Source organism: Cicer arietinum, chromosome 1 (assembly GCF_000331145.2).
Source record: "Cicer arietinum cultivar CDC Frontier isolate Library 1 chromosome 1, Cicar.CDCFrontier_v2.0, whole genome shotgun sequence".
Classification (NCBI taxonomy): Eukaryota; Viridiplantae; Streptophyta; class Magnoliopsida; order Fabales; family Fabaceae; genus Cicer; species Cicer arietinum.
In genome coordinates, this window is record NC_021160.2 from 9,430,444 (window position 1) to 9,457,393 (window position 26,950).

The window sequence follows — 26,950 nt, forward strand, 5'->3', positions numbered from 1 at the left end:
ATTATGACACCTTGTACTAAGAATTGTCTTTAATTTATTATTTTTTATCTATTTTCAAAAAAAAAAAAACTTATTAGGTATATTGTTTTGAATTTTATGTTGTTTATGTTTAATATATTATATTAAAAGGTTTAAAAAATATTTTCTCAATATTCTTATACAAATTACTTAAACTAAAATTTAATCGATAAATTTAATATATATTCATTTTTATTGACTAAATTTGAATAAAATTGTTTTTAATATAATAGATCAAAGAAAATATCATTTTATCATTACAGACTCGATCTTGATTGAATTTTAAAATCTTGTACTGGAACTTTCGACCCTTATCCAATTATCTGAACGTTGTTGTTGCTTATAAGTAATTATAAGACTATATAATTGAGGGAGTATATAACTTGCATGTGAGTACTCCTAAATAATAAACATATTATTAAATGACCATTAGTCAAATAAGAATGACAAATGACAATCATGAGAGTATTATATAATTATATGGATAATACTATCTCACAAATCACAATACAAGCAAACTAGGGGTGTGTATGTGTTGCGCTGATCCCGCTAATATAATAAAATTGATTTTGATCAATTAAATTAACGGTTTGAGTCGAATAGTTGGGTGAAGTTAATTTCTAAAATAATAAAATCAGTCGTCAAAAATGGGTGTTGATAAAACTGGATCGGACTCAGGTAACCCGGATGACCCAATTTCCATAGAAAAATACTTTTTTTTTTCCCCTTTTGAAAAATTCCTGAAGCCTCCTCCCGAGAAAAACAAGAAAAATTTACAAGTTCAAGTCCAACTCAAGTTCTCACGACACTCACTCTTCCCACCATTTTTTTCACTTTTTTTCTTTCATCTTTTTATTTTCAGAAAGTGAAAAATCAACGAAATTAATATTGGTTATTTTAGGATCTTCCTCTTTAGTTATTTAAATGTTTACCTATTGAATTTTAGATCCCTATAATTTACTTATTTTTATATTTTTATATCTCTTGTATGTTTATATATTTAATAAAAACTATATTTTTTATAAAAATAAAATAGAGTAATTTATTTTGCTAAAATTAACACGATTTGACTCAAATTCAGTTTAGTATTATGACTTTTTTTTTTTATCCAAATCAAATTGTCTACAAAGTTAAGATTTTAATTTTGACTTAAGTCGATCTAAATCATCCCACGTACACATTGAGTATTGGTACAGTGGTATGTGGAATAAGAAAATAATTGAAAAGTTGGGGGTGTATAAAACATATTAGGAGTGCAAAAAGCATGTCCCTTATTGTTTTCTATTTTTGGGCCAAATAAGAAATAGAATGAAAATGTCCACGACCCAGCCCAAACCAAACCCTGCAATGAAATCTCCCATGGCTTATTCGTCTTTTTGTGTTCTCCTTTTCCTGATAGAGAAATCTATGTGCTGCCTTAGATATCAAAATCTGGTGAATTTAGGGGTTACTATGCCCAAGTGAAATTACTTGGTATCGGTTTGGTATGCATCATATAATAAAGACAAAAATATGAAATAAAGTTGAACAAAGCGATGATAGAATAATAATAGGATAAATATTATGGACCTGTTTGTAACAATTTAAAATAAATGATTTCTACTTATTTCATCTTTTTGGTATAATTTTAAAAAAAATGAAGATTTCAAATGAAAAAATTGGTTTGAATAATTTATTATAAAATACTATTTTAAATATTTTATTTTTTTACTACCACTTTTTTTTAGTAATGAAATTTTAAAAAATAATTAAAATGAAAAATAATTTCAGAAATTTATCATAAAAATCATTTTAGATATATATTTTCTTAAAAAAATGTAACTTTTAAAATATTAAAATATTTAATAACGAATACTGGTTATTAATTTCATTTTTTTTATTTGTAATAAATGAATCCAAAATAACTATTTAAAAATCTATAATAAATAGATTATTATGATATCGCGTGTTTGAGATATACATAATAATAATATTTTATCTTATTATGTATTTGAGATACACATACAAATAAGATGATATTATTTTATCTTCAATGGTGGAACTATAAGAAACCCTTTGAGGGTGTCGGATTTTGTAATTTTAATTAATAAATTTAATATACTGTTTTATAGTAATTTTAAGTTGCAATTTAAGCACACACTAAAATTGCAAATACAACCATAGAGGATGGATAATTTAGATTGAGAAGCCGCAAAAATTTGGATATGATAGGTGTAGATTATTGGCTTGATTCATTTTTTACGAGGAAAAAATTTAAACAGAAAAATAGTCACTTTAATTGAGCTTTTAAAACTTTTTTCTCTAATTTGAACAAAATTGATGAAGAACATTTTTATCTGATTTAGTTCAATCGAGTTGACATTTTTAAAATACTAAATTTTTTATACTATTAAAATAATTATATACTTTTTATGACTCGTGTACATAAACTACAAAGAGAAAAGATTAAGGGTTAGTTGATTTTAAATTAAGTTCAATTGTATTAATATCAAAATAGATTGAGTTTATTTGGTTTGGTTTAGTTTAGTTTGGATAAACATAAAAAAAAAATCAATTTTATTAATTTCGACTTAACTTTTGTGTTTATTAAATCATTAGTTCAATTATAAATACATTAAAATTGTGTTTTTAACTCATTAGAAGTCTAAATTTTGTTATTTTTATGTAAATTTTTTATTTTTGATTGCTTAACAAGTGTCTTTATTTTTAATTAATTATTTTGTGTAATTTTTCTTATATGGTTTTTTGAAAAAAAATTATTCTATAACATAATATTTTTTCGTCTTCACCAAAACATATGCACAAGCATTTCCTTTTAGAATGATGTGGTGGAGAGTAAATGAATTATAACATAATATATATCTATATATAAATGATAAAATTACATTTATAAAAAAAAAATACTTTTTTTATATATTTTTTTAAAAATTAATGTATAATACTTTAAAATATTATAAGTTAAAAAATAATGATCAATAATTTATATTACTAAATAAATAATTTCAAATTTTAAAATAAATCATGAGTAACCAAATAACTTTTATTTGTTAGATAAGCTAAATAAATATATAATATATATTATATATAAATATAAAAACCACTATTTTCTGATGAGTTCGAGGTAAGGTCTATTAATTGACTACGAGCATTATTCAAGATAAACTACTACATGTAATAGAAGAGAAAAGGATAAGCTCGAGTGACTAAGAGTTGATATATGTGGAAGAAAAGATATGGGGAGACAATTACAATTTGAGGTATATAAATACCAAAATATCTAAGCTTAAAATTTAAGTTGTTCTTTCTACAAAAGCTCCAAGCATAAAAGCTAAGTTGTTCATTCTACAAAAGATATGAGCATACCAAGGTCTTGAACACAATATACAGTCAGCAAACCCTAAAAAATTTGTAGGAACATATAGCAAGTATCAAACATCGACATAACATCAATGATTTTGCATGAATTAAATAAAAGCGATCCATCTTATAAGAAAGTATGAAACACAAAATAAAAAGTCTATTTCATTATTTATATGATAATTCAAACAATCAATGGTCACCTATCTAAGGATTATTAGACATTCTTATTTAATAAAGCTACTCCACTTTAATATATATCAAGAGTATAAACCTCCTTCCATACCTTAGTTGATGAATGGCAAAATCCAGTCTCATTTATGGAGAAGTGTGACTCTTTATTTTTCAACATATGAACATTAATGAATGATACACAAAGAGTTAATAAAAAGTAAGGTTTCTATGAAGGTAAATAGAAAGTTTAGTGTTAATTTATCGATACTAAATTATAAATTATTAGTGTTTAAGAATTTATGAGACATTTGATCTTATCAAATGGAAAACTTACTATTTTTTTAAATCTAAACATCCTTATATATCTAGGTTAGGTGATCAAAAAGTTATCAAAAGATATCATGTAAAATTGGCTACACAAAACTAGGAAAACTATTACTTTTTATTTTTGATATAATTTTAATAGATTATCAACAAATTACTAATCAAATAATCGAGTAAAAATAAGATTGTTTGATACTAAACCATGTATTAATTGATTATTCCACTTATACTGATCGATTAATCTTTTTTATAATTAATTAATACTATTTATTAATTTTTTAACTGTTTTTATATAGTTATTCATTTTTTTCAACTATTGTATATTAATGTCTAAATATCTAACGATGAATATAACTCTCAAGATTTTAAAATAATTAATAAAAACACGGTTTATGTACATGGTGATCTTAAAAAATTGGATTTAGATTCTCACTAAACGTTTGTGACTTGCACACACATGATTTTGTTTGTAAGGAATCTCCCAATCAAACCCGAATTTAGATTTTCACTAATCATTCTTTTAATTTGTTTGGATTTTGTTTCTCGTTCATGTAGTTATTACTTTATATTTTTAAAGATGATTTTTACGAGAACTTACTAAAAAATAATAGAAGTTATTCTGCATTGATATTAAAAAAGATATTTTGATATTCAATAACATATATATTAATTATCAAATATTTTTATATGCTAAAAATTATATTTTTATGAAAAAATACCTTCCAAAAATGATTTTTATTAGAAGTTTTCAATATTTATTATTTTATTTTATTTTTCAAAATTTAGAGCGAAAAGATAAAATATTGTTTCAAAAATAATTTTTGTAAGGTACTCCATTTTTTTTAATTCTAAATATTTTAAAAATAGATCCAAATATTAATATAATATTTAAATTTATTTGTTTTTATATTAATACTAAATCTTGTATTTTACATTTTTGAGATTTGATTCAAGTTCCAAATTCTCTTTAAATAAAATTTATTGTAAACTGTAGTTGAGTGACAAATGTTTGTCTTTCTCAATGTATAGATTGTAGAAAAACCCTTTGCGTTATAATTAATTAATTAATGACAAACCGAACAAACCCAAAAGTGTCTCTCTTCAAACGTTCAATTGCAATCACCAAACAAACCCATAATATTATTAATAATACATTATCACAACCCATGCAGTACTGCTTCACCTAAAAACTCAAAAGTTAAATGCGACTGTGCATTAGGTCATTCATTCATTCATTTTTTTTTTCTTTTTCTTTTCTTTACTCACTTGTCAAACATGAAAAGAATATTAATTAGTTTTTGGTAGTACTAGTACACAATGTAATACCATTACAAACTCATCCAAAAAACAAAAAACAAAAAACATCGACACAAGAAGACAAAACAAAAACTACAAAAGAAATCTTATACGTGGCGCTTAAATAACAAAAGCAGTCAAATCGCTGATCCTTCTTTGTTTTTATTTACTGCTCCATAGCTGTAGGGGACCCACCACACACCATTCTAATTAACCCTTTTTTTCATTTCTCTTCTTTAATTTTGTACTATCTTCACTTCTCCAAAAATTCCTCTTCATTAAAACATAACACTTTCCATTCACTACTAACCACCAAAGAGAAAGAAAAAAAAAGTGATAGAATAAAAAACATAGAATAAAAAATGGTGGGTTTGAGTGTAGTATTAGAAGCTCAAAAAAGTGGTAATAGCAAGAACAAGGAAACTCCAAAAGTGATTAACAAAACCATGATGCTTAATAGCATCAACAACAAACATTATTCTCCTTCTGAAGTTTCCTTTAATTCTTCTTCTCATTTTCATGAACAAGCAACTTTCCTAGAACTATGTTTTCTCTGTCGGAAAAGGTTGTCACCTGGAAAAGATATCTACATGTACAAGTAAGTCCTTAATTTTTTTTATGTAAAATATGAAACTTTTCATTATTTTTGTTGAAACCCATATTTTATTTTACTTCATTATGTCAAAAGCCATGATCTTTATTTTTTTTCATTTTGAAATTTTTTTTAGCTCATTTTTGTGTGTTTTTTTATTTTATTTGAAACATGAAAATGTGAAGAGGGGATAGAGCTTTCTGTAGTGTGGAATGTAGATGCAAGCAGATTTTCATGGATGAAGAAGAAAGCAATGTTCAGAAATTAGAGAACTGTTATTTAGCTTCAGAAGGTTCTTCTAATCATCAAAAAGGAAGAAGAAACAGAAATGGTGGTTTTGCTTATTGAAATGCATGATGAAGAAAGGAAAGGTAGCATAGTGAGTAGAGAGGAAAAATATTGTAAGACAAAAAATGGGTTTTTTTTTTTTCTTTTTTTTTTTAACAGTTATTTTATTTTCTAGTTTTACCCTGCTTAATGTGGTGATAACCTCAAAGTATTTTGTCGTTTTGTTTGTTTGTATGAAGCTGAAACGTCCTTTCTACTTTTTATATTATGGGCTCCATTCTCCAACCTTTTTGGCTATATTGTGTGTTTTTGGCTATTATAATTGACTTGGTATCTTATTATATGCCTAAAAATTGTTTCTATATTTAAGTGATGAAAATTAGTTTTTATATTAAGTTAAAAAATTGACATAAATTGAATTTATAGAAAAATCTCTTTTCCAATAGATTAAGTTGGATTTTATTATTATTTTTATAGGTTTTTTCACGGAAAATAATAATATTTGAGGTGTGTGAGAGATTAAATATGTTTAATTCTTTTAGGAAATATTTAAACTTGAGCATCATAGTGTGGAAGGTAGTCCTTCCGCCATATCCAACTCCATTGGTGGTGTGTTTTTTATTTTAAAGTGGCAAAAATTTATTTTTGGACAATTTAATTTTATAAGTTTACACAAATTTAAAGTAAGCTTGAATAATAAATTTAAGGTAACATATTTTACTTGAAGACAAAAGGTTTAAATTTCAACTTCAAACTAAAATCTAATTTGTAAATGTGTTGAATGGATGACAAAATTTTGAAGAATCACAGTGTGTCATCGCCATATTGAAGAAAGCTATATTTTAAAGCTTAAATAAATTAATCACGGTGCCACTTAGATTTTGACAAATTTATTGTAGTTTAAATATGTACTTCAAATGCTTAAACAACATTACTCTCGAGAATGTCTATATATGCTAAAATAAATTATAGACTTTTATAATTATTTTAACTCTCATTAAAGTGAATTCAAATTAAAATGTACTTAATGATCAAACTCGCTGTAAAAAAATGATCAAACTTTAGTTACTTCAAATTAATTTTATAGAATTAAGTTGATTTGCAAAGTGATATATTTTATTTTTGCCTAAAAACTAGCAAATGAAGCTAGAGTCGGCCAATTTTAAAATTTGAATATTCTAATAAGCACCAATTTATATTTATCCAAGAGTAAAATAAGTCATTTCAATTGTTTTTTATATATAACAAAATAGATTATAGGGGAGCTAGCTAACAAATGTAAATTTCATTAATGATTACACAATTAATAATTGATGTTACATGCCCGTACGTACAGAATCTATTATGAAATATCAACGGTTAATTTTTTTTTTATCGACTGTTGAAGATATTTGAAGGAACTTAATCTTTTAAGTTAGGGTTGGAAGGGCAACTTTGGCATCTTATTCTTATATCGTTCCTTAGTTGGAATGTGATTTATGTCGACCATTATTGCCGCTAGCATATATAGGCTTATATGATTCATGGCTACATGGATTATATTTGTCATCATCCTTAAAATTATGGAAAGGGTTGTGGTGGTGGTTCTCACAAGTTAGAGCATGCATCACCTAATTTCCTCCATTGTCCTAGTTGTTTTTAACCAAAACGACAATGCAAAATATATACTAGTCATTATTGGTCGAGTTTTGTGTGACAAGCATTTAGATTTCTAGTAATATTGTCCGGGTAAATAATAGAACAAGATTTGTTTTGAAGTTGAGTAGGCTTATTTTAAATGACTCATTTGATCATTTTATATATTAACACAAATATATTAATAAACAAGAAAAAAATTATAAATTATTCATATTAAGTATTTGTGTATTTATCATTAATACAAAATAAAATTATACTGATTTAAAGTGATAAAAATAATATTAATTAAAAGATACAACTAAAAAAAGTTAATTGACATACATTGCATTAAAAATTAAAATGATAATTTATTATGAGGCAATAATGTGAAATGGAGGGTATATTTGATGTTTATAATCTTTCAACACATTCATGCATAATTTGTAATGCATGCTTCTAGCTAGTTAAATTGATTTTTTTTAATAATAAATTAACATTAATAACTTATTCCACTCGAATAGATTATTATCTAGAACATGCGTGTATGTGCTTAACTTTGAATAGAAAATTTTGCAACACCATGTTTCCTTTTTCCATTAGCTTCTTGAAGTAGTACCAAGGGCCAAGATAACATTTTGTTCCACTTTAAGTTTGGATATTAGAGAACTTGAAAGATTAAACAGGACGATGGAATTATAAAAATATTTTTGTTGACAGTTTGGCGTGGCAATTATAGATTGGTAATTATCAGTCCTAATTGTGTTATTAATTAAAATTATACATTTAGAATATACAAGTAATAAGTAAGTTATTTAATTTTTCAGGAATTAATCTTTCGTTAAAGTTAGAAAAATTACCGGCACATTAATCAACCCCATCCTAATACTAGTCGTTTTCATAGAAAAGTAAAAGGACAAGTAGTTGGAATGCCTTCTGTTTTTATCTTGATCTAGTCTTTATGAAACATACAAGAGTTGCGGTGTGTTGGAGAATACAGGTACATTATTAATGTTTTCTTAAATGTATCAACTTTGACGTTTTGATACAGCAAAAAGATATTATTAACCATCAAATTCTAAATGAAGAGAACATGAATATAGTTTTTGGAAGACCGGATATTTTCGTGAAAAGAAAATGAAATGTTGATAATGGAAATATATACATTTTTAGAAAGAATTAATTCTTTTTTTTTTTTTTTTTTTTTTTTTTTTTTTTTTTTTTTTTTTATTTTTTTTATTTTTTAAAATATAGATAATTATTTATTTCAAAAGTTTATTATCTCTTGGTTAACTAATAAAATTAACACAAATTTAAAATTTAAAAAAAAAATATATATTTTCACAAAATGATACACTCTAAGTATTTTTATATATCGTTTTTATTTGAATTTTAAGGTCTTGTTTAATGCACAAAATAAAAAATATAATATGATAATCATTTTATATCATATTTCCATTCAATGTTTAATGGAATAACATGATATGATAAGTTAATAATAAAATTTATTATACAATGTCACCCTAGTTCGAATTGTATTATGAATTTTAGTTGAGTTATAAACTATAAACATGGAATAAAAACAATAATGTGTTTGTAAAAAATAGATAAGAACAATATTTTATTGATTTATCCTATAAAATATAATAAAATGTGAATATAAATTAAAAAACAAAAAATAGTTTAATAATAAATTCAAAAAATATTAATATTCCATTTAAAAAAATGTATCATACAGGTAATTTTTCAATTTATATCATATAAAAATATATAAACAAATTGATATAGAATATTTTTAAATAAAATTATATTAAAATATAAAATTTAATGTATTTTTTTTTGTATTCTATAAATATAGTTTTTTTTCCAAGGTAGTTTGTCATTTATATATATATGGAACATATTATGTATAATTATGTGATCATTTATCGTATTATTTTTAAGTTTTTTTTTATAATTTTAAATATATAATAAAATTTAGACATAGTCCTCCAATCAAATTTCTCCTCAATAAAATCCAACACTAAACATACCTTAATGCTTTTATTGATCCTAGTGAGTTTTTTGATTCAACTAATCTTCTTATTTTGACCAAAAAGACATGCTCACCCAAATTGAATATGTAAACATGAAAATAATAATTTGCCAACAAAAAAAAAAAGCCAAAAGGAATAGTTCTTACACATGCAGAGAAAACAAAGGGCAAAGCTAATCTTCTTTTATTAGTCTATTGGTAACAATTAATTATTCGTTGAATAATGACAGAAGGCGCAGAAGTAGCGGACACGTGTAAGCATGCTAGAGGAAGTTGTCTCTGTAAGTTTCAGTGTTCTTATCCGCTATTTAGTCAACAATGATTCTTCAAACAAAAATTCTACTTCGATATTTAAATAAAGAGCTTTGATATTAATACAAAGTTTACCAACAAAGGCTGGACGAAATTAGGAAATTACTTACCATATACGAGAGATAGTATCACAAATACATGATTTAGGGGATACAATCGTAATCTTAAATTATATACTAAATTATATATGTTAAAATTGTACATTTCGTCTACAGTTTTTCCATTAAATAAATATTAGGTCTTATTAACATGTCCCTTTAGTTATTAAGAACTTCAAAAGTATATTCTTTTTTGAAAGAAAAAAAAAACTTTAAAACTCTTTAGTGAGTTGAAAAAATAAAATCTAAGATAAAATTTTTATATTTGATATATTAAAATGTGTTCTTAAACTATAGGTTAATATTTGTCATTCTTTTGAAATTGAGTGATGTTTAAAGTTTCTTAATATACATATTAAAAATGTAATATATAATAAATGGAAAAAATTAAATGATTGGCACCAAAAAAAATATAAAATGGTAATTTTAACAACTTATCTTTAGTAATTATTAATTTTTTTGTCTATACTATTAATTAATGTATTTTCTATCATCGAAAATGTGATGTGGAAATAATGTTTAAAAATTTATGTATATAATATTACTTGAAATATACAATTGAAAATAACATTAAAGTTATATTAAAAAATAAAACATAACATTTATCTTGAAATAATTATTTTTACTAAAGTGACATCTATTGTAAAACAAAATAAGTACATAAAAGATTCTTTTATACTTATTAATTTAAATATGGTGGTGGTTAATTTTTAATAATTAATAATTTATGATTTTCTTTAAAATAATAAAAAAAATTAGGTTCTGTTTTTTATTTAAAAAAATTTGTTTTTTTTCTTAAGAAAATATCTTATTTTTAGTAAAATTCTGTTTTATATAAAGATAAAATTTTATTTACATTCTGTTTTCTTTTAAATATGATAAAAATATTAGTAGTAAAAATAATGATAATAAATTATTCTAAAAACAGTTTTTAAAGTACTAAAGTTTGAAATCAGTGTTTAAAAAATAATAAATAAAACTATTTTTAGAATAAATTAGTTTTAAAATAATTAAAAACTATTTTTTACATAAATTTTTATAATAAAATTATTTTTTAAATAAATATCTAATATTTTTTATAAAATTATTATTTTTTTAAATGTAATCCATTATAATTTATTAAATAAAATATGTTATCCTTTAGATTTATAAAATGTCTCAATTTTAAGAAATAGAGAGACCTAAATTATGAATTAGTTAAAATAAGGAGACCAAAATTGCAATATTAAAAATAGAGGGACCAAAATTGAGAGTCGGTTAAAATAAGGGGATCAAAATTGTAAATTAAAAATAAAGGGACCAAAATTACGAATCAGATAAAATAGGGGGACCCAAAATATTTTTAAACCTATTTTTTTATCATAAATCCAAACATGAGAATAATAAATGAAGAGTGTTGTAAAAAATATTAAATAAAGAGTATAATTAAAAATAAATAAAATTATATTATTTTTTGGGACCGTATTTATTTTTACAAATGATACGATGACGAGACTCTGAGTGAGTATTATGTATATTAAAATATGAGAATTAACATGTATGTTGCTATATAAAAAGATATTTATAATAAGCACATTAAACATATTTATTTTGTTTTTAATATATATGTGAAAATTGGGGATTCAAATTCCATATATTTATACAATCAAATACAATGACTGTTTAATTAAGATGGAATCCGATATTCTTACTACTAAAATAAATATTAAAACATATATTTTAAATACTGATCAATCACTATCAAACAGTCGTCAATCCCACATATATATGATTTATTGACCGCAATAATTTCAATCTTAAAATAAAAAAATTTATAAAAAAATATTTCATCCGTATCATAGTATAAATAAAGATATGTCAAAGAAATTGAATATATTTAGTGCAAATGTTAAATATATTTCCTTTCTTTCACGTATGGTGTACGGTAGTAATTTGGTCAACACTATTATTTCTTTTTTTACAAGGAAGAACAGAAGACTCAAAGAAAAAACAAAAGAAAACTAAGAAATTAAAAGCACGTTCTTAACATCGGAAATATCTAATAATAATATTACTACTAGTAATCGCTTAATTTTCTTTTCATTATCATGACATAGGAATAGACTCTTGTATTCTTTAAGCCCAAAAAATTAAAATTCCAAAATGAAACTGATACTACAAATATCTCACTTTCCAACCATATCAATTTATTTTTCCATCATGAATTGATATCTTTTTGATAGGACCTACCTAGCCTTGATGGTGTGAAAATATTCATGAGAACTAGCAAGTTTACTTATTTACAATGCATCAAATGTGAAATCACACAAGACATATATGACTGGCTAGCCATATTTAAAAAGTAAAACCGCTTTCCGCTCCAAATAGAAATAGACGAAGTGGTTTGGTTTATGAGTTACAAATGACCCTGCAGCATGCAAAAATAATAACTCCATTAATTGTAAATAAAATCATAATTAAAATGCACTTTATAACATTTTCGTTTCAACAGAGTCTCTAACATTAATCAATTTTGTCACTTGACAGATAAATTATGAAACCCCCAAGTCGAAAAATGAAAAGAAAAGTTAAAGAAAGAGATTAGTTACCGAAATTGCGACCAACAATGCAATGCCAAGTGGGACCATATATTCTATCAAATTCACTCTTTATCTCCTCAGCGATAGTTCTATCCTCACTGAAGTGTTCAAACACCTAAGAATGATGACGATTCAAGAAAAGATTAAGACTTTATGAAACAACACATCATGAATAACAAAACCCAGAAACAGAATTGTAAAGGAATGAACTAACGGTGACGGATATATCAAAGGCCTCCCATTGCATGTCACGACCCATGTCAGCATTGATGATGATGATTTTCTTGGGCGGATCCGATGGCCGTTGTGGTGACGATGGTGGCGGTGGTGACATGGAAATCGGATTCTCCGTTGGATCTTCGGAGGCATTCTTCTTCCTTTTGGTTTTGGTCATTTCAGCTTTGCTTGGAGATGATGTTGCTTATTGCTAGTTGCTCTTTTTCTTTCTCTTTTTAATTTCTGTGTTATTCATTCAAGTAATAATAAATATATAAGAGTTAGTTACTTTTGTAACCGAGTTAGTTACTTTTCTGTTATATTTCGGTTACAAATATCCCCACTTGGAGAGTAAATGTCAATAACTGCATTTTTGGCCAATTAACCATCCTAAAAGTGCTAATTATGTGTTTTGTAAGTATTGGTGTTAGAGGAAGGATTTAAGTTTTCTAGAGAAGAAATGTGTTATAGCCATTAATTACTTCTACCAAATTAAAACAAGGACTGTACACTATTGGATTACTAATCTTTATTTCTTGTCAAATGAGTTGTAGGCTTTTATGTAATAAGCTCTTTGATGCAACTCTAATGACTTATTGGTCAACCCAACCTAATATTTTATTCAGATTATGGAGACCGAACCAAAAAGATATAACTAATTTTTAGTCTTTTTTACATGTAGATTTTTCTCCACTATATTGTCAAATATATATTTGGATTGGATAATATAAACGTGTATTTAAAAATAAATAAAAAATTTAATTTGAATTAATCAATTCAAATGTTTTTGGGACTTCTGAAAATTTAAAAGAGAAAAAATTTTACTTTTATGTATTACCTAATCTATATTAAAATATAGGACTGTTCATTGACTAAATTTGACACCTACATTCAATTTTTGGATAAATATTTAGTTATTACTCTTTTTTTAATGATAATTGTCACATTTGCAACAACAACAAAGTTTTAAAAAGACTATCATTTATGGTTTTTGATGTTGTTAATTGTTCTTATCTAATTGTACTATCTAATTAATATAGGGTTCATCACTTTCAAATTGTTATCTACCACTTTACATTTATGATAATAAAAATACACAAATTATTAATAAGAGAAGTTGAGTAATTAAAATCCCTATTACCTTTTTTAAATTATCATTTTTCTTAATTAATGTAAAATAATCAATTGTAAAGTTCATGTGAAACATGGGAGGAGTATTTGTCTCAAGAAAGAGGACCAAAGAGTCATATATATATTTCCTAACTATCTAGTTACTCTGAAGTCAAATAGAAGAAAAAAAGTGACTACATTTCTTAGCCTTAAAGTTACTATTATTTCAAAAAATATCCTAATTTAGTTTCTTAATAGTGTGAGATGACGATACTTATAACTAGTGGTAATTCATAAATTCATTTTATTTTCTTATATTAAATAAAAAAAATTAAACATACTTAACTAGTTTCTTTAATAAATATGAAAGTTAGTACTTTTTTTTTATTATAAATGAGTCCAAATTAAGTATATCTTTTGAAATGAAATATAAGTCATTTCATGTTATAATTCATACTCTTAAGACTTCTACCATCAAAGAAGTGATTTGACATATTTCTAAAGATTATTGGAGTAAGTGTAATACGCATGGAGTAGCTTCTAGTTGTTTTGTTTCTACTGGGTGTGGATGTATATTTAGGGACAACTCAATTGTCTATCTGAATTGTTTTGATGTGAATTGAGGATTACAATTATGTTGCATGTTAAGCTTATGGTTGTTATATATAGTTGCTATTGAAACAACATTCGAATTGACGACACTCTTTATAGATTGAATCTGATTTTCAATTGACAAATCTGGCTTTCAATTCTGAATGTACTTGTGGTTGATATATGTATATGTTTAGTGCACTATTTTTTTCTTCATTATGGTTTTATCTCTCTAAGCTTTTCTGGCAAGGTTTTTAATGAGTCATTAGTGTGTATCCATTATAACTTGTTTTCTTGGGTTTTGGTTTAGTCTATAATTTTATTTTATTTTGTATTTTTCTATTATATTCTACATTTAATAATATTTTAGAGTGATGTAAATGATAGGTGATTGACAAAGGTGTTAGCATAGTCACTACAATAAAACACTCATTTTGTGGCTAACTTAAAAAATATTTTGACCAAAAAAACTGATGTAGCTAAATATCACTAGAAGGGGGGTTGAATAGGGATTTTGCTGTTTAAAATAATTTTCAAGTGTTTTAAAAACTATCCTCTTGCAGAGGATGGCAAGCCCGAGGATGGGTTTTTCAAAACCTTCAGATTTGAACTGAGCTAAAGAGTGAATGAGAAATATAAGATTGACACACACTGTTTTTATACTGGTTCACCCAAAGATGGCTACTTCCAGTCCTCACACCCTTGTGAGATTTCACTAATGTTCAAACAGATCAACCTCTGACCGAGGATGATTACAACTTGTGTATTCTCAAGCTTCACCAAGCTTACAATCAGATTTCAAATGTTTCCAAGTGTATCTCACGTGGAAATTACAGTGTGATAAGAGAGTGATTGATTCTAAATACTTTCTCAAAAGATTAACAAAGATCTAATGTAGGATTTGTAGAAAGTATGAAGATATAATGGATGTTGCTTCTTGAAAGCTTTAAGATCTTTGATCTTTTTTTAATGCAATGTGTTGTGTGTTGATGAAGATCATCTTGCTGCAATTTATAGAGGTCTTGTGATGTTCATTTCATATGCCAAGCCTTTTATGATCGTTGGAAAACCCATTTGAGAAATGTCAATATTTTTCTTCATATTTACGAAAATGCCATTCAACTCATTTGATGGATGCATTCCATGTTCAAGTACGAGGTAGCTGTTTTCTTGGCACTTTGGGACACGTGTTGTCCTTTTCTCTTTCCTTTCTTTAATGTTTGAATATTGTGTTGAGTCATTTTCATTCTCCTTTCTTCAATGCTTTGATAAAGCTTCACATGTGAGCTTTTTCTCTTTCCTCCATTTAATGCCTTGTAAGAACATGTGATGTTCTTTTCATTCTTTTCTTCAAGACTTTGTGAAGGCTTCACGTGAAGTCTTTTTCCTCTTTCCTTGCCTTAAGACATGTGATCAATTTATTTAGGACTTGTTTGTTGTTGCCTTTTTGAAGATTGACTTTATAATCCTTTTAAATCACATAATAGTACATGTAGCCTTTTGCCTATGACATGATGAGTTGCTTTCATAAAGTGTTGGGATGCTTTTCAAGATGTTGACTATAGGCACATGCTAATAACATCATTCCTCGTACCTTTCTTTTGCATTCGTGCTACTTTTCTTCAAATGTCTTTCTTTAACCAATTTTTAATAGTATTTTGCCTTTATTGAATGAATCAAACAATTCATTCTTTAATATTATTCTGCCTTTGTTGAATGAATTCAAATAATTCATTCTTTAATATTATTATGCCTTTGTTTAATGAATTCAAAACAGCGAGGATGCAGAACTGCAGTTTCACCAGCTCGTGAGGCCATCCTCGGCATTTTCATACTTAGCATTTAACTCAGAATTTTCTTCTTTTTCCTTAACGAATGATAACCTGTTTTCTTATATGAACACACTCAAAAGCACAGATTAGTCATTAAACACAATCATAATCTTTTAATTAATTTTGTTATCATTAAAACCAATTTAGAGAAATTTTGTCTCAACAAAAACTTCACAAATTACTGGCTGAAAAAGCTCTCACAAATACTAAAATTCAAATTGGTTGTTATTTGTGACTGAAAAAATCCTCAACTAAAATTTCAGCATAATTTTGTGGCGGTCTAAACTCTCACAAAATCACAACGTTGGAGTACTGTGAGGGTAAAGACCGCCACAAAATCCATCTAAAATTTTAGTCCATTGTGAAGACTTTTTTCAGTCACAAAATAATACTTTTATGAGGATAAAGGCTGCCACAAAGATCTAGCGTTCTCCTATAAATATCATTCATCCTCTCATTTTTCATTTCTACTTTCTCTCTAAATTTTCTCTATAAGTTTTATCACAACCTTCTCTCTACAAATATTTTTTCTCCAACTTTTCTTTCTAACTTCTCTCTTGAATTTCGATAAGTTTTTATTTTATATTTTATTTTTTAATGTTATTTTTTATTTGAAAATATTTATTTAATAAATATTATTTAATTTTTATTTTGACTGTGGTGCTATTGTGTTTATTGTGAAGAGTTCTTAGTTGTTTATAAGCTTAAAATTAGACACTACCTGACATCATGACATCAATTAGTATGTAATGCATTTTAAATATAAGCTAAATTACATCTGCAGTCCCTTAACTTAATTTCAGTTAACGTTTTAGTCATTTATCTTTTTTTTTTTTTCCGATTTAGTTCTTTATTTTAATTTTAAGTGATAATTTGATATTTTATTTTTTAAAATGTCAACAATGTTATCCTTTTTTTTTCTTTCAAAAATTCAAAAATATCATCAAAATTTTCAAATAAAACCCATAAAATTAATAATCATCTTCAATATAATGCAAATTTCATCAAATGCATAACCCAAATATTCAAATAAACTTATATTTTCATCTCCAACAACATCAAATAAAGAATGCAAATATGAGTTTATTTAAAGATTTAAGTTATGAATTTGATTAAATTTGCATTTTATTGAAGATAATAATGAATTTTATGGGTTTTGTTTGAAAATTTTCATGATTTTTTTGAATTTTTGTAAAAAAAAGGACAATATTGTTGACATTTTAAAACATAAAATATCAAATTGTCACTTAAAATTAAAATAAAGGACCAACTCAAAAAAAATAAAAAATAAAAGACAAATGACTAAAACGTTAACTGAAATTAAGTTAAGGGACCGCATGTGCAATTTAAACTTAAATATATATTAGTAATTTATATAATTGTTATTAACAATATTTATATGGTTATAAAATATTTTTAGGCTTAATATTTTATTTCAGAATGTAGAATATATTATTTTTCAAATTGGGTATAATATTATTTTTAAACTTTAATATTAATAAGATTTGTTAAAAAAAGTACTAGTAAAATATTTAAATTGTAAAATTTATACTAAAATTAAAATATAGTTATTTTTTAAAAGGTTGATGAAGTGTAATTTATTCTTTTGTAGTTATTTTTGGTATTATGATTTATTATGTTAGTAAAATAGAATTTTATTAAGAAATCATAATTTTTTTATCAATAAAATAATACTTATGAAAAAAATGATTTATAATAATGATCTAATCATAAAATATGTAATATTATAAATATAAATATTTTTATAATATTTTTAAAATACATAAAAAGTTCATCATATAAAATGTTAGTAGATTTTTCCAAAAAAGAATTATAAATTATGTTGTTTACATAATATATGATAAATAAAAATTTGAAATAAATGAAAAAACTTATTGATTTTAATGTAACTATTAATTAAAAAATATTACTAAAATTAGAAATATTAATATTTGTTGTTAGTCATTACAAAGAGTTGTTGTTGAGTTCGTACAAAAATTTCTATACTTTTACCATCTCTATATTTGTTTATAAGAACTTATTTTATGAAAAAATTTATTAAACATCATTTAAAATTTTATTTTAATTTATATATATAGTCTCTATTATGATTTATTATATTATTTGCAAATGTTGTCTTAAATGACATATAAAGGATGTCATAGTTTATCATTTAGTAATTTATAAATGTTAATAACAAAGTAATGTTTTTTAAAAATAACGTAATATATATATATATATATATATATTTGTGAGAGTGCAGAAAATTGTCGAATGTGAAGGGAGATGAGGTGTCCATGTTGTTTATGTCGATGAGATATTCATATTGTTTATGTCGAAGACTAGTGGTAGTGTATTTGAAGATGAAATGAAATTTTAAACCATATTGTCTTCAGCAACAATTAGTAATACTTTTGAGAGAATTTTGTTGTCGAATAATATTTCATGAAATAATGATGGAGAGGATGAAACTAATGATTAGAAGAATTATTATGATGATTGTTGTATTCAAATAATATTTGTTATTTTTATTTTTGGTTTGTATGAATATATTATATATTATTATTTAATTATGGTGTCTTTAATTTTTTGTTTGTAAAACATAATTTATTAATTTTAGAATGTATTATTTTGTTTGATAATAATAATTTAATTAATATTAAGATTATATTTTTATTTTTATATATAACATTTATTTTAAATTTTATTTTGATTTAAAATTTTAATTTTTAAATTATATTAATATTAATTTTTTATATATAATATCATTTTTTAATATTAATTTCAAATTTTATAAATAATTTTTTTTTAATAAAATCATACTTTTATGGCTGCCTAAAAATGTGTGGTCGTTTAAGTTCAGTAAATATAAAAATTTAAGTTTTTAATTTAAATGAATTTTCAATTTAAATATTTTGTGATGTGACATCAATGTATTAAAATTCCGAGATCATTTAACTTATAAATCAATATTTCTAACAGAACTACTCCATTAAATTTTATACAGAAGAAAAAGGAAAAAATCATCGAATAAGAAGGTAATTATTAAATATTATAATATTTATAATTTATTTTAAATATAATTCTATATTAAATGAGATTAGAAAATGTGTGATACATGTATATAAAATAAAAGTAAAAAAGTAAACAATCAATTAACTCGTCTCAAAATATGCAATTTCTGCTTTAATAAGGACAAAAAGCTTTTCAATAAATTTTATTTATATATAAAAATACTTGACATAGAAAATATTTCAGTTGACATTAAATTATTTTAAAAAGAATTAATACGGTATAATCGGATAATATTAGAGAAAATAACACGTGACAGTGATAGGGACCGTCATGCATTCATTGACATTAATAATCTTCCTAACTAATACAGAATTAGACTCCAAACATGGCCAATATATACAAACATTGTTGTATTCACCACTATTTCTTTTCTTCATTTACTTGATACAACATCCTAAGCTATTCAGAAGAACCAAAATTCGCATTCATATCGAAGAAAGATAATGAATGGACGCACTGTTCTCGAAGTTGGCGCTGATGGTGTTGCCATCATCACCATCATCCATCCTCCTGTTAATTCCCTCTCCTTTGATGGTATGGTTTTCCCCTTTTTTCTGCTTCATTCTTAGATCTATTTTATCTATCTATTCATTTTTTTTTTAATGATTCCATGTTTGGTTTTAAGGTGGAGAAAATTGATTATGATTGAATCAATTTTGTAAATTTGATTTTGGTTAAAAGTGAGTTGAAGATAAAATGATTTGTGTATTAATATATTGTAAATATTAGGCTAAATATCGATTGTGGAGGGAAAAAGTTTAAATTTTAGCTTCTTACTTGAATCAGTTCTACTTGAAAGCACCAAAGCATGTCAGAATCAACTTTATGATTCTAGAATCACTTTTGTCTCTTCTAAAATTGTTTCAAACATGCATGTTTGAATTAAATTGTTTTGGATAAATAGTTATTTTTTAACAAGTTAGATTTTTAGGACAACATTGATTATTTCTTCTAAAATATGCTCTCAAACAAACTGCAAATTATCTGCCATGCAAGTTCTAATGAACAAAATTATACTCAATATCCCTGAAATTATATTTCATGGGTCAAGTTAATTCTGAATATTTGGATTTATGACTCAAATTAGTCTCAAAAGTGAGGCGATTAATTTGTTTGATAATACAATTCACATTCAGAATGCTATGCACATGTAAGTTCAATTATGTATGATTAAGATTTAAGAGACTAATATAACTAGTTTAATCATGTAACTTGACAATATTCTCTTTCTCCCTCTAGTGTTTCTCAGTTTAAAGGAAAGTTTTGATGAGGCTGCACAGAGAGAAGATGTCAAGGCAATTGTTGTTACAGGTATTGCAAAGAGCTTCTGAAAATAAACAGTTTAATATGACATGGAACGTTCAAAATTTTAACTTGATTGCAATGATTAATTTTGTTCTGTTTAACAGTATGGGCTTGGTAACTTTGAGTAGGATTTGATGTAGAAAGCGGCTACAAGGTTTTGTAGTGGAAAATGGAAATGAATTATGTTTGATTGTAAGATCTCAATAGGGAGAAAATAGATCAGCTTTATCTAGGTGAGATTGAATATATTAGTCATTGATCAATGATGCCTTGTTTAAGGGGGAGAAGAGGCATAGGCAATTTGAATCATTTTAAATATGAAAAGGAAATGTCATTGACTCAACATGTAAAACTACAGCCAAACAAACCTCTAAGAATTTTGGAGGTAGCCACATATAGTTTATATAAGAGAAAAACACTTATTGGCCCCAACATCAACATTCACTGGTATGAAATATAGATGCTAAGAGTTTCAATGAGATACAACTTGAAAAAGTGATATAAGTGGAAAATATCCCTTAGCTTACAAGCCGGTTTTATAAGTGTTGAGTTAGGACTAACCCAAATTTTAAAATGACATCAAAGCATATCTAAGATCCGTTGGGCTACTCGCTACCAGGCATCACGAGTCACACTTCATATGTCCAGTCCTAGACGTGAAAGGGGTGTGTTAAGAGTCTCTAATTGGATGATACATGACCTGGAAATCTTTTTTTATAACTGTGAGGTATCTTGACCTTACAAGTCGATTTTGTAATGATTGAGTATGTCCCAACCCTAAATTTTAAGAATAGGCTTGACGAACAATAGTCCAATAGGCCAAAATAGAGAGGTACAATGGAAAAATATAGGCCAAAACGTCACAAGAGATTTTGATTTAATGGTCTATCATTAGATATGAGTTATGGCCCAAAGTTCAGAGTAGTTTTGACTTTTAATTGTTTTTCAAAATCTTTATTTATATAAGCATCAATGACCCAAGTATGTTTTAAACCTTCATACATAGATTGTTCAAATTCAAACTAGAGTAATTTTTATTGTATGGTTGTAAGATTGAGTAATGCTAAAGTATCTCTGTAAAGAGCTAAAGATAAGAAGAAAAAGAGGAAAAATATTAATCAAACGGCACTCAAGTCGTGATCCTCACCCCAAATCTTTTTTACTGTATCAGGTGCAAAGGGCAAATTTTCTGGTGGTTTTGATATTAATGCATTTGGTTTAATGCAGAAGGGAATAGGTAATTTCTTCTTCCGTTTTTGTGGTTTTCTGTTTAACAATATACCTGTACTCATTTTTTAGTTCTTCGTGGCCATATATAGAGCATGCAACTTCTGGTGATTTCGTATCAATAGAGCTCCTCACTGAGACTATAGAAGGTACAATTTCTTTTAAAAATTTATTTGCAACTCATTTGTCATTGTATTCTATTTTGAATCTTTTCACTTCGTCTTTCAGCGGGAAGGAAACCTTCGGTTGCTGCCATCGATGGCATTTCCCTTGGTGGGGGTTTAGAGCTTGCAATGGTATACGTTGTTCAGCATTTAGAATAAGAAACTCTTTATGTTTTTTTTTTCCTACAAAATATTATCGATGCTTTCTTTTACAGGCATGCCATGCACGGATATCAACCCCGGCTGCTCAACTAGCTTTGCCTGAACTCCAACTTGGAGTAATTCCTGGAGGTGGAGGTATGGATACTTCAGTTGTTAGTTGAACTTATTCCTCTCTATTTTTGGCATATTTATTTATTAGAATTCTGTCCATATAATTTAGTATTCCTTTCTTTTGACTCCATCAATAGTTTTTTACCAATTGTTAAAGAATTGAAATTGGGTGTATTGAGATTAAAATAAAGAAAAGTTGAAATGCATTATTATAACTCAAGCCTAGTTGATGCAGTTTGACGTTATTGTAGTTATAATGAGGGATGTTTTTCTGGTGCTGTGCACCCTTAGGATTTAAGGATTGCATTTTTTATTTAACTATTGCATTTTAACTTGGAATTTATAAATTGTCTTAGGAACCCAGCGACTTCCTCGTCTGGTTGGCCTGGCAAAGGCACTTGAGATGATGCTGGTATGCTACATTTTCTGCTTCCTTTTCTTTTCTTTTCTTTTCTTTCCCTTCTCTCAGTGAGGAATTGAACTGAAAAGCTGGCTTGTTTGATCTCAAGGACAATTGTCATCCAAACAACATATTGTGCTAGACTTATATTCCAGGAAACAGTATTACAGTGCATTTTATGTTCACTCTTTTTCCTTGGGAGGAATTGTATTATTCCTTTTTCATAGAAAATTTGTAAGAGATGTAACTTCATCTTGCTTATTAGGTGATTGACAATTTACTTTTTTCCACTTCTTGATTTTTTCAATGGAAGACCTCAAAACCAATTAAAGGGGAGGAAGCTTATAGTTCGGGGCTTGTAGATGCTTTAGTATCACCTGATAAGTTGTTGAGCACTGCACGCCAATGGGCTCTAGATATCGTGGACCGTCGACGACCATGGGTTTCTAGTCTTCACAAGACTGACAAAATAGAATCTCTTGGGGAAGCAAGAGAGATATTGAACTTTGCTAGAACTCAAGCACAGAAGCGGGCTCCTAATCTTAAGCACCCTTTGGTTTGCATTGATGTTATTGAAGCTGGAATAGTCGCTGGTCCACGCACTGGACTCTTGAAGGTTGTTACATGTCTGCAGTTTCCCTTTTTACTATTCAAATTGCTGTTATAGAAATCTGTATGACAATGTATCTGACCTTTGCAGGAGGCTGAAGCCTTCGAAGCACTGGCTGCCTCAGATACTTGCAAGAGCTTGATTCACATATTTTTCTCTCAACGAGGAACATCTAAGGTTTGTAAACATTATTTGTCGGAATTAGAACCTCAAAGATATCATACTAATATTGATTAAAATTTAGAACCTGAATTACATATTCTGCTCCTTAGTTTTCTCTTTTCATAATTTCCATATATGTGAACTTTTTCAACAGGTACCTGGGGTTACCGATCGTGGATTGACTCCTAGACAAGTGAAAAAGGTTGCGATCCTTGGTGGAGGACTAATGGGCTCTGGAATAGCAACAGCTTTAATTCTTAGTAACTATCCTGTAATCTTGAAAGAAGTAAATGAAAAGTTCCTAGATGCAGGTGTAAATAGGGTTAAAGGTGAGAAAAGCTTATGTGCTTAAATTTCAGCTTCAATTTAATGTATATAAGTTATGTTCTCATGTAGCACTTTTCTTTACGCAGCAAATTTACAAAGCCGTGTCAAGAAAGGCAAAATGACTCAGGAAAAATTTGAAAAGACCATGTCTCTTCTCAAAGGTACCCTTGACTATGAGAGCTTCAAAGATGTCGACATGGTCATAGAGGTACTTTAAGGCATCCTAATATTAATTTGTTCATAGACTGTTGCAACTTTCAACTGCAATTTATTCAAAACGTCGACAAATTAGTAACTGCTGGTTATGTTTGGACAGGCTGTTATTGAGAATGTTTCCTTAAAGCAACAGATCTTTGCTGACCTTGAAAAGTACTGTCCTCCTCATTGTATACTTGCAAGTAACACTTCCACAATTGACTTGAACTTGATTGGACAGAAAACTAAATCTGAAGACCGGATTATTGGAGCACACTTCTTCAGGTATTATTGGTGTTCATTGTTCAGAAACTATTGTATTTTTCTGTAGTATATTTCTGGTTAAAAAATTCGATGTGTACCACTGCAGCCCCGCACATGTTATGCCACTTCTGGAGATTGTACGTACAAAGCAGACATCTCCACAAATTGTAGTTGACTTACTAGATATTGGAAGGAAGATAAGGAAAACTCCAGTGGTGGTTGGAAATTGTACCGGATTTGCTGTTAATAGGATGTTCTTCCCATATTCACAAGCAGCCATCTTTCTTGTTGAACATGGTGCAGATGTTTATCAAATTGATAAGGCAATATACAAATTTGGAATGCCAATGGGACCTTTCAGGTATTAATACTTGGACTGTTGGACAAGTTTCTTATATCCATGATCACCACTTCAAGGATCTAATATATCATATATCTTCTAATGAAGGTTGATTGACCTCGTTGGTTTTGGCGTGGGGGTTGCAACTGCCATGCAATTTATTGAGAATTTTCCTGAGCGAACTTATAAATCAATGCTTCTTCCACTTATGCAAGAGGATAAGAGAGCAGGTAAAGATAAGCTCTCAAGCACTAATTACTTGTATCAACTGGAAATTTGAGATGTTCTTGTGAAATGTTTATTTAACAATAACATGCTCAAGTGCATAGTTATCGGTATTTTACATTACATGCGGTCGTACCTCAACTTAATACAAAACTGAATCCAATCAATATGAATCTCCAGTATGTATCTATTTTGGACATTAATCTCATCTTGAATCTCGAATCAATATGATGAATGATGAATCCCCATTCACTAATCTATAATGAATCACTACCTTAACTTAGTGTAGCTAAGCTAACTACTTTTTTTTTAACAACTTTGTATAGCTAGCTAGCCAGCCTCATCTTGAGATTAGCAGATGATATATTAGCTTATAGATTTGCTGTGTCACTTGTTTTTACTTAAAAAATATCATGTTTTTATTGGTAATGTATCTTACAGCTTATAGGTTTTCTGATTCCCAATTTCAATCTCAATTTAATGACCATGCTCAGGTGTGTTTCCACTGAAATGTGTCATTGATGTTTAACATGTGCTTCTAACAGGTGAAGCAACTCGGAAAGGATTTTATTTGTACAACGATAAACGTAGGGCTAATCCGGATCCAGAGTTGAAGAATTATATTGAGAAGTCTAGGAACATTTCTGGTGTCACTGTGGATCCTAAGGTATTTTATCCAGTCTAACTAATTTATACTCCCTCCAGACTAGATTATAAGCAAAAGTGACTTGTGATACATAGATTAAGAATATTGGGTAACCTCATTTAATTTCCTTGATATAATCAAAAGAAAAATTGCATTTCCCAAACTACTCTTTCTTTTCATTAAATTTTGTAAGAAACTTGTTTCGTCAAAGGGTATTTTGAGAATAATAGCATAAAATAGGGCGAAATTAGTTAGATTTTTATTATATTATGGACTAACAAATATGACTTGTTTTTTGTTTATATTCGAGTTCTGAGTAGTACCATATTGACTTGACTGTTGCGGGAAGCACAATTTGTCTTCATTATAAATTTGACTTGGTCTGATTTTGTTCGTTTGGAAAACTGGACAGCTTGTAAACTTATCGGAAAAGGACATCATAGAGATGACCTTCTTTCCTGTGGTGAATGAGGCTTGTCGGGTCCTTGATGAAGGCATTGCAGTTAAAGCAGCAGATCTTGATATTTCGGCTGTCATGGGCATGGGCTTTCCACCTTACAGGTTTGTCTCATCTCTTACTTTTTTGGGAGGAACTTTTCCCACCCCCAAAGTCACTTCCGAAGTACACATTCAATTTTTTTTTTTTTTATGTTGTGCGAATGTGTACTTCCAGAGAAAAACAGTGTTTTTTTTAGAAATGTGGGGTAGGTAAAGTTGAAACCTTATTTTCTTTCACTCCCAAAAGTTTGTGCTTTTTGTTCTGACTTTTAGGATTAATTTAATTAGGGGAGGTATCATATTCTGGGCTGATTCTCTTGGATCCAAATACATATACTCAAGATTGGAGGAATGGTCAAAACTATATGGAGAATTTTTCAAGCCCTGTGCCTACTTGGCTGCAAGAGCTGCTAAGGGGATTCCATTGGTGAGAAATTTAAGATAATGTGTTGTTTATTTAATCTATGAATCACTTACTTGTGTCTTAGGCTGCATTCTAGTACTCTATCCTTCTCATTCTCATATTAAGTGTCATGTTTGAAATATTTACTTATATTAGAGGATTGTTTCAACAATACATTGCACCTAAACATACCCATAAAATTAGAATCATTTGATTGAATTTGTTACAAATATATGAATGCAAGTTTCATTATTAGACCAATTATCTTTAGATCATATACTATACCTTCTAATGGCATCTTTACTGTCATGTTGCAGAGTGCCTCGGAGGAGCAAGCGCAGTCACGATTATAAGATTCAAAAGCACATTACATGTTTTTGTTAGATTTTCATCCCCCCCC

At 27.1% G+C, this 26,950-nt stretch overlaps 2 protein-coding genes across 2 annotated transcripts; one reads left to right on the forward strand and one right to left on the reverse strand.

Annotated features, from left to right (window-relative positions):
- Positions 1 to 12,227: 12,227 nt before the first annotated feature.
- On the reverse strand, positions 12,228 to 13,168 carry LOC101509227 (uncharacterized). Its single transcript, XM_004487776.4, has 3 exons — positions 12,902 to 13,168; positions 12,697 to 12,802; positions 12,228 to 12,515 (listed from the first exon to the last, which is right to left on the reverse strand). Exons 1-3 carry the CDS (start codon positions 13,079 to 13,081, stop codon positions 12,433 to 12,435), a joined length of 369 nt encoding a protein of 122 aa, XP_004487833.1. The 5' UTR covers positions 13,082 to 13,168; the 3' UTR covers positions 12,228 to 12,432.
- Positions 13,169 to 19,825: 6,657 nt separating this feature from the next.
- On the forward strand, positions 19,826 to 26,950 carry LOC101509552 (peroxisomal fatty acid beta-oxidation multifunctional protein MFP2-like). Its single transcript, XM_004487777.4, has 18 exons — positions 19,826 to 20,045; positions 20,751 to 20,822; positions 21,988 to 22,053; positions 22,136 to 22,192; positions 22,272 to 22,339; positions 22,423 to 22,504; positions 22,837 to 22,892; positions 23,194 to 23,496; positions 23,581 to 23,667; positions 23,807 to 23,981; positions 24,066 to 24,187; positions 24,296 to 24,459; positions 24,545 to 24,799; positions 24,887 to 25,008; positions 25,549 to 25,670; positions 26,062 to 26,210; positions 26,436 to 26,574; positions 26,868 to 26,950. Exons 1-18 carry the CDS (start codon positions 19,955 to 19,957, stop codon positions 26,901 to 26,903), a joined length of 2,166 nt encoding a protein of 721 aa, XP_004487834.1. The 5' UTR covers positions 19,826 to 19,954; the 3' UTR covers positions 26,904 to 26,950.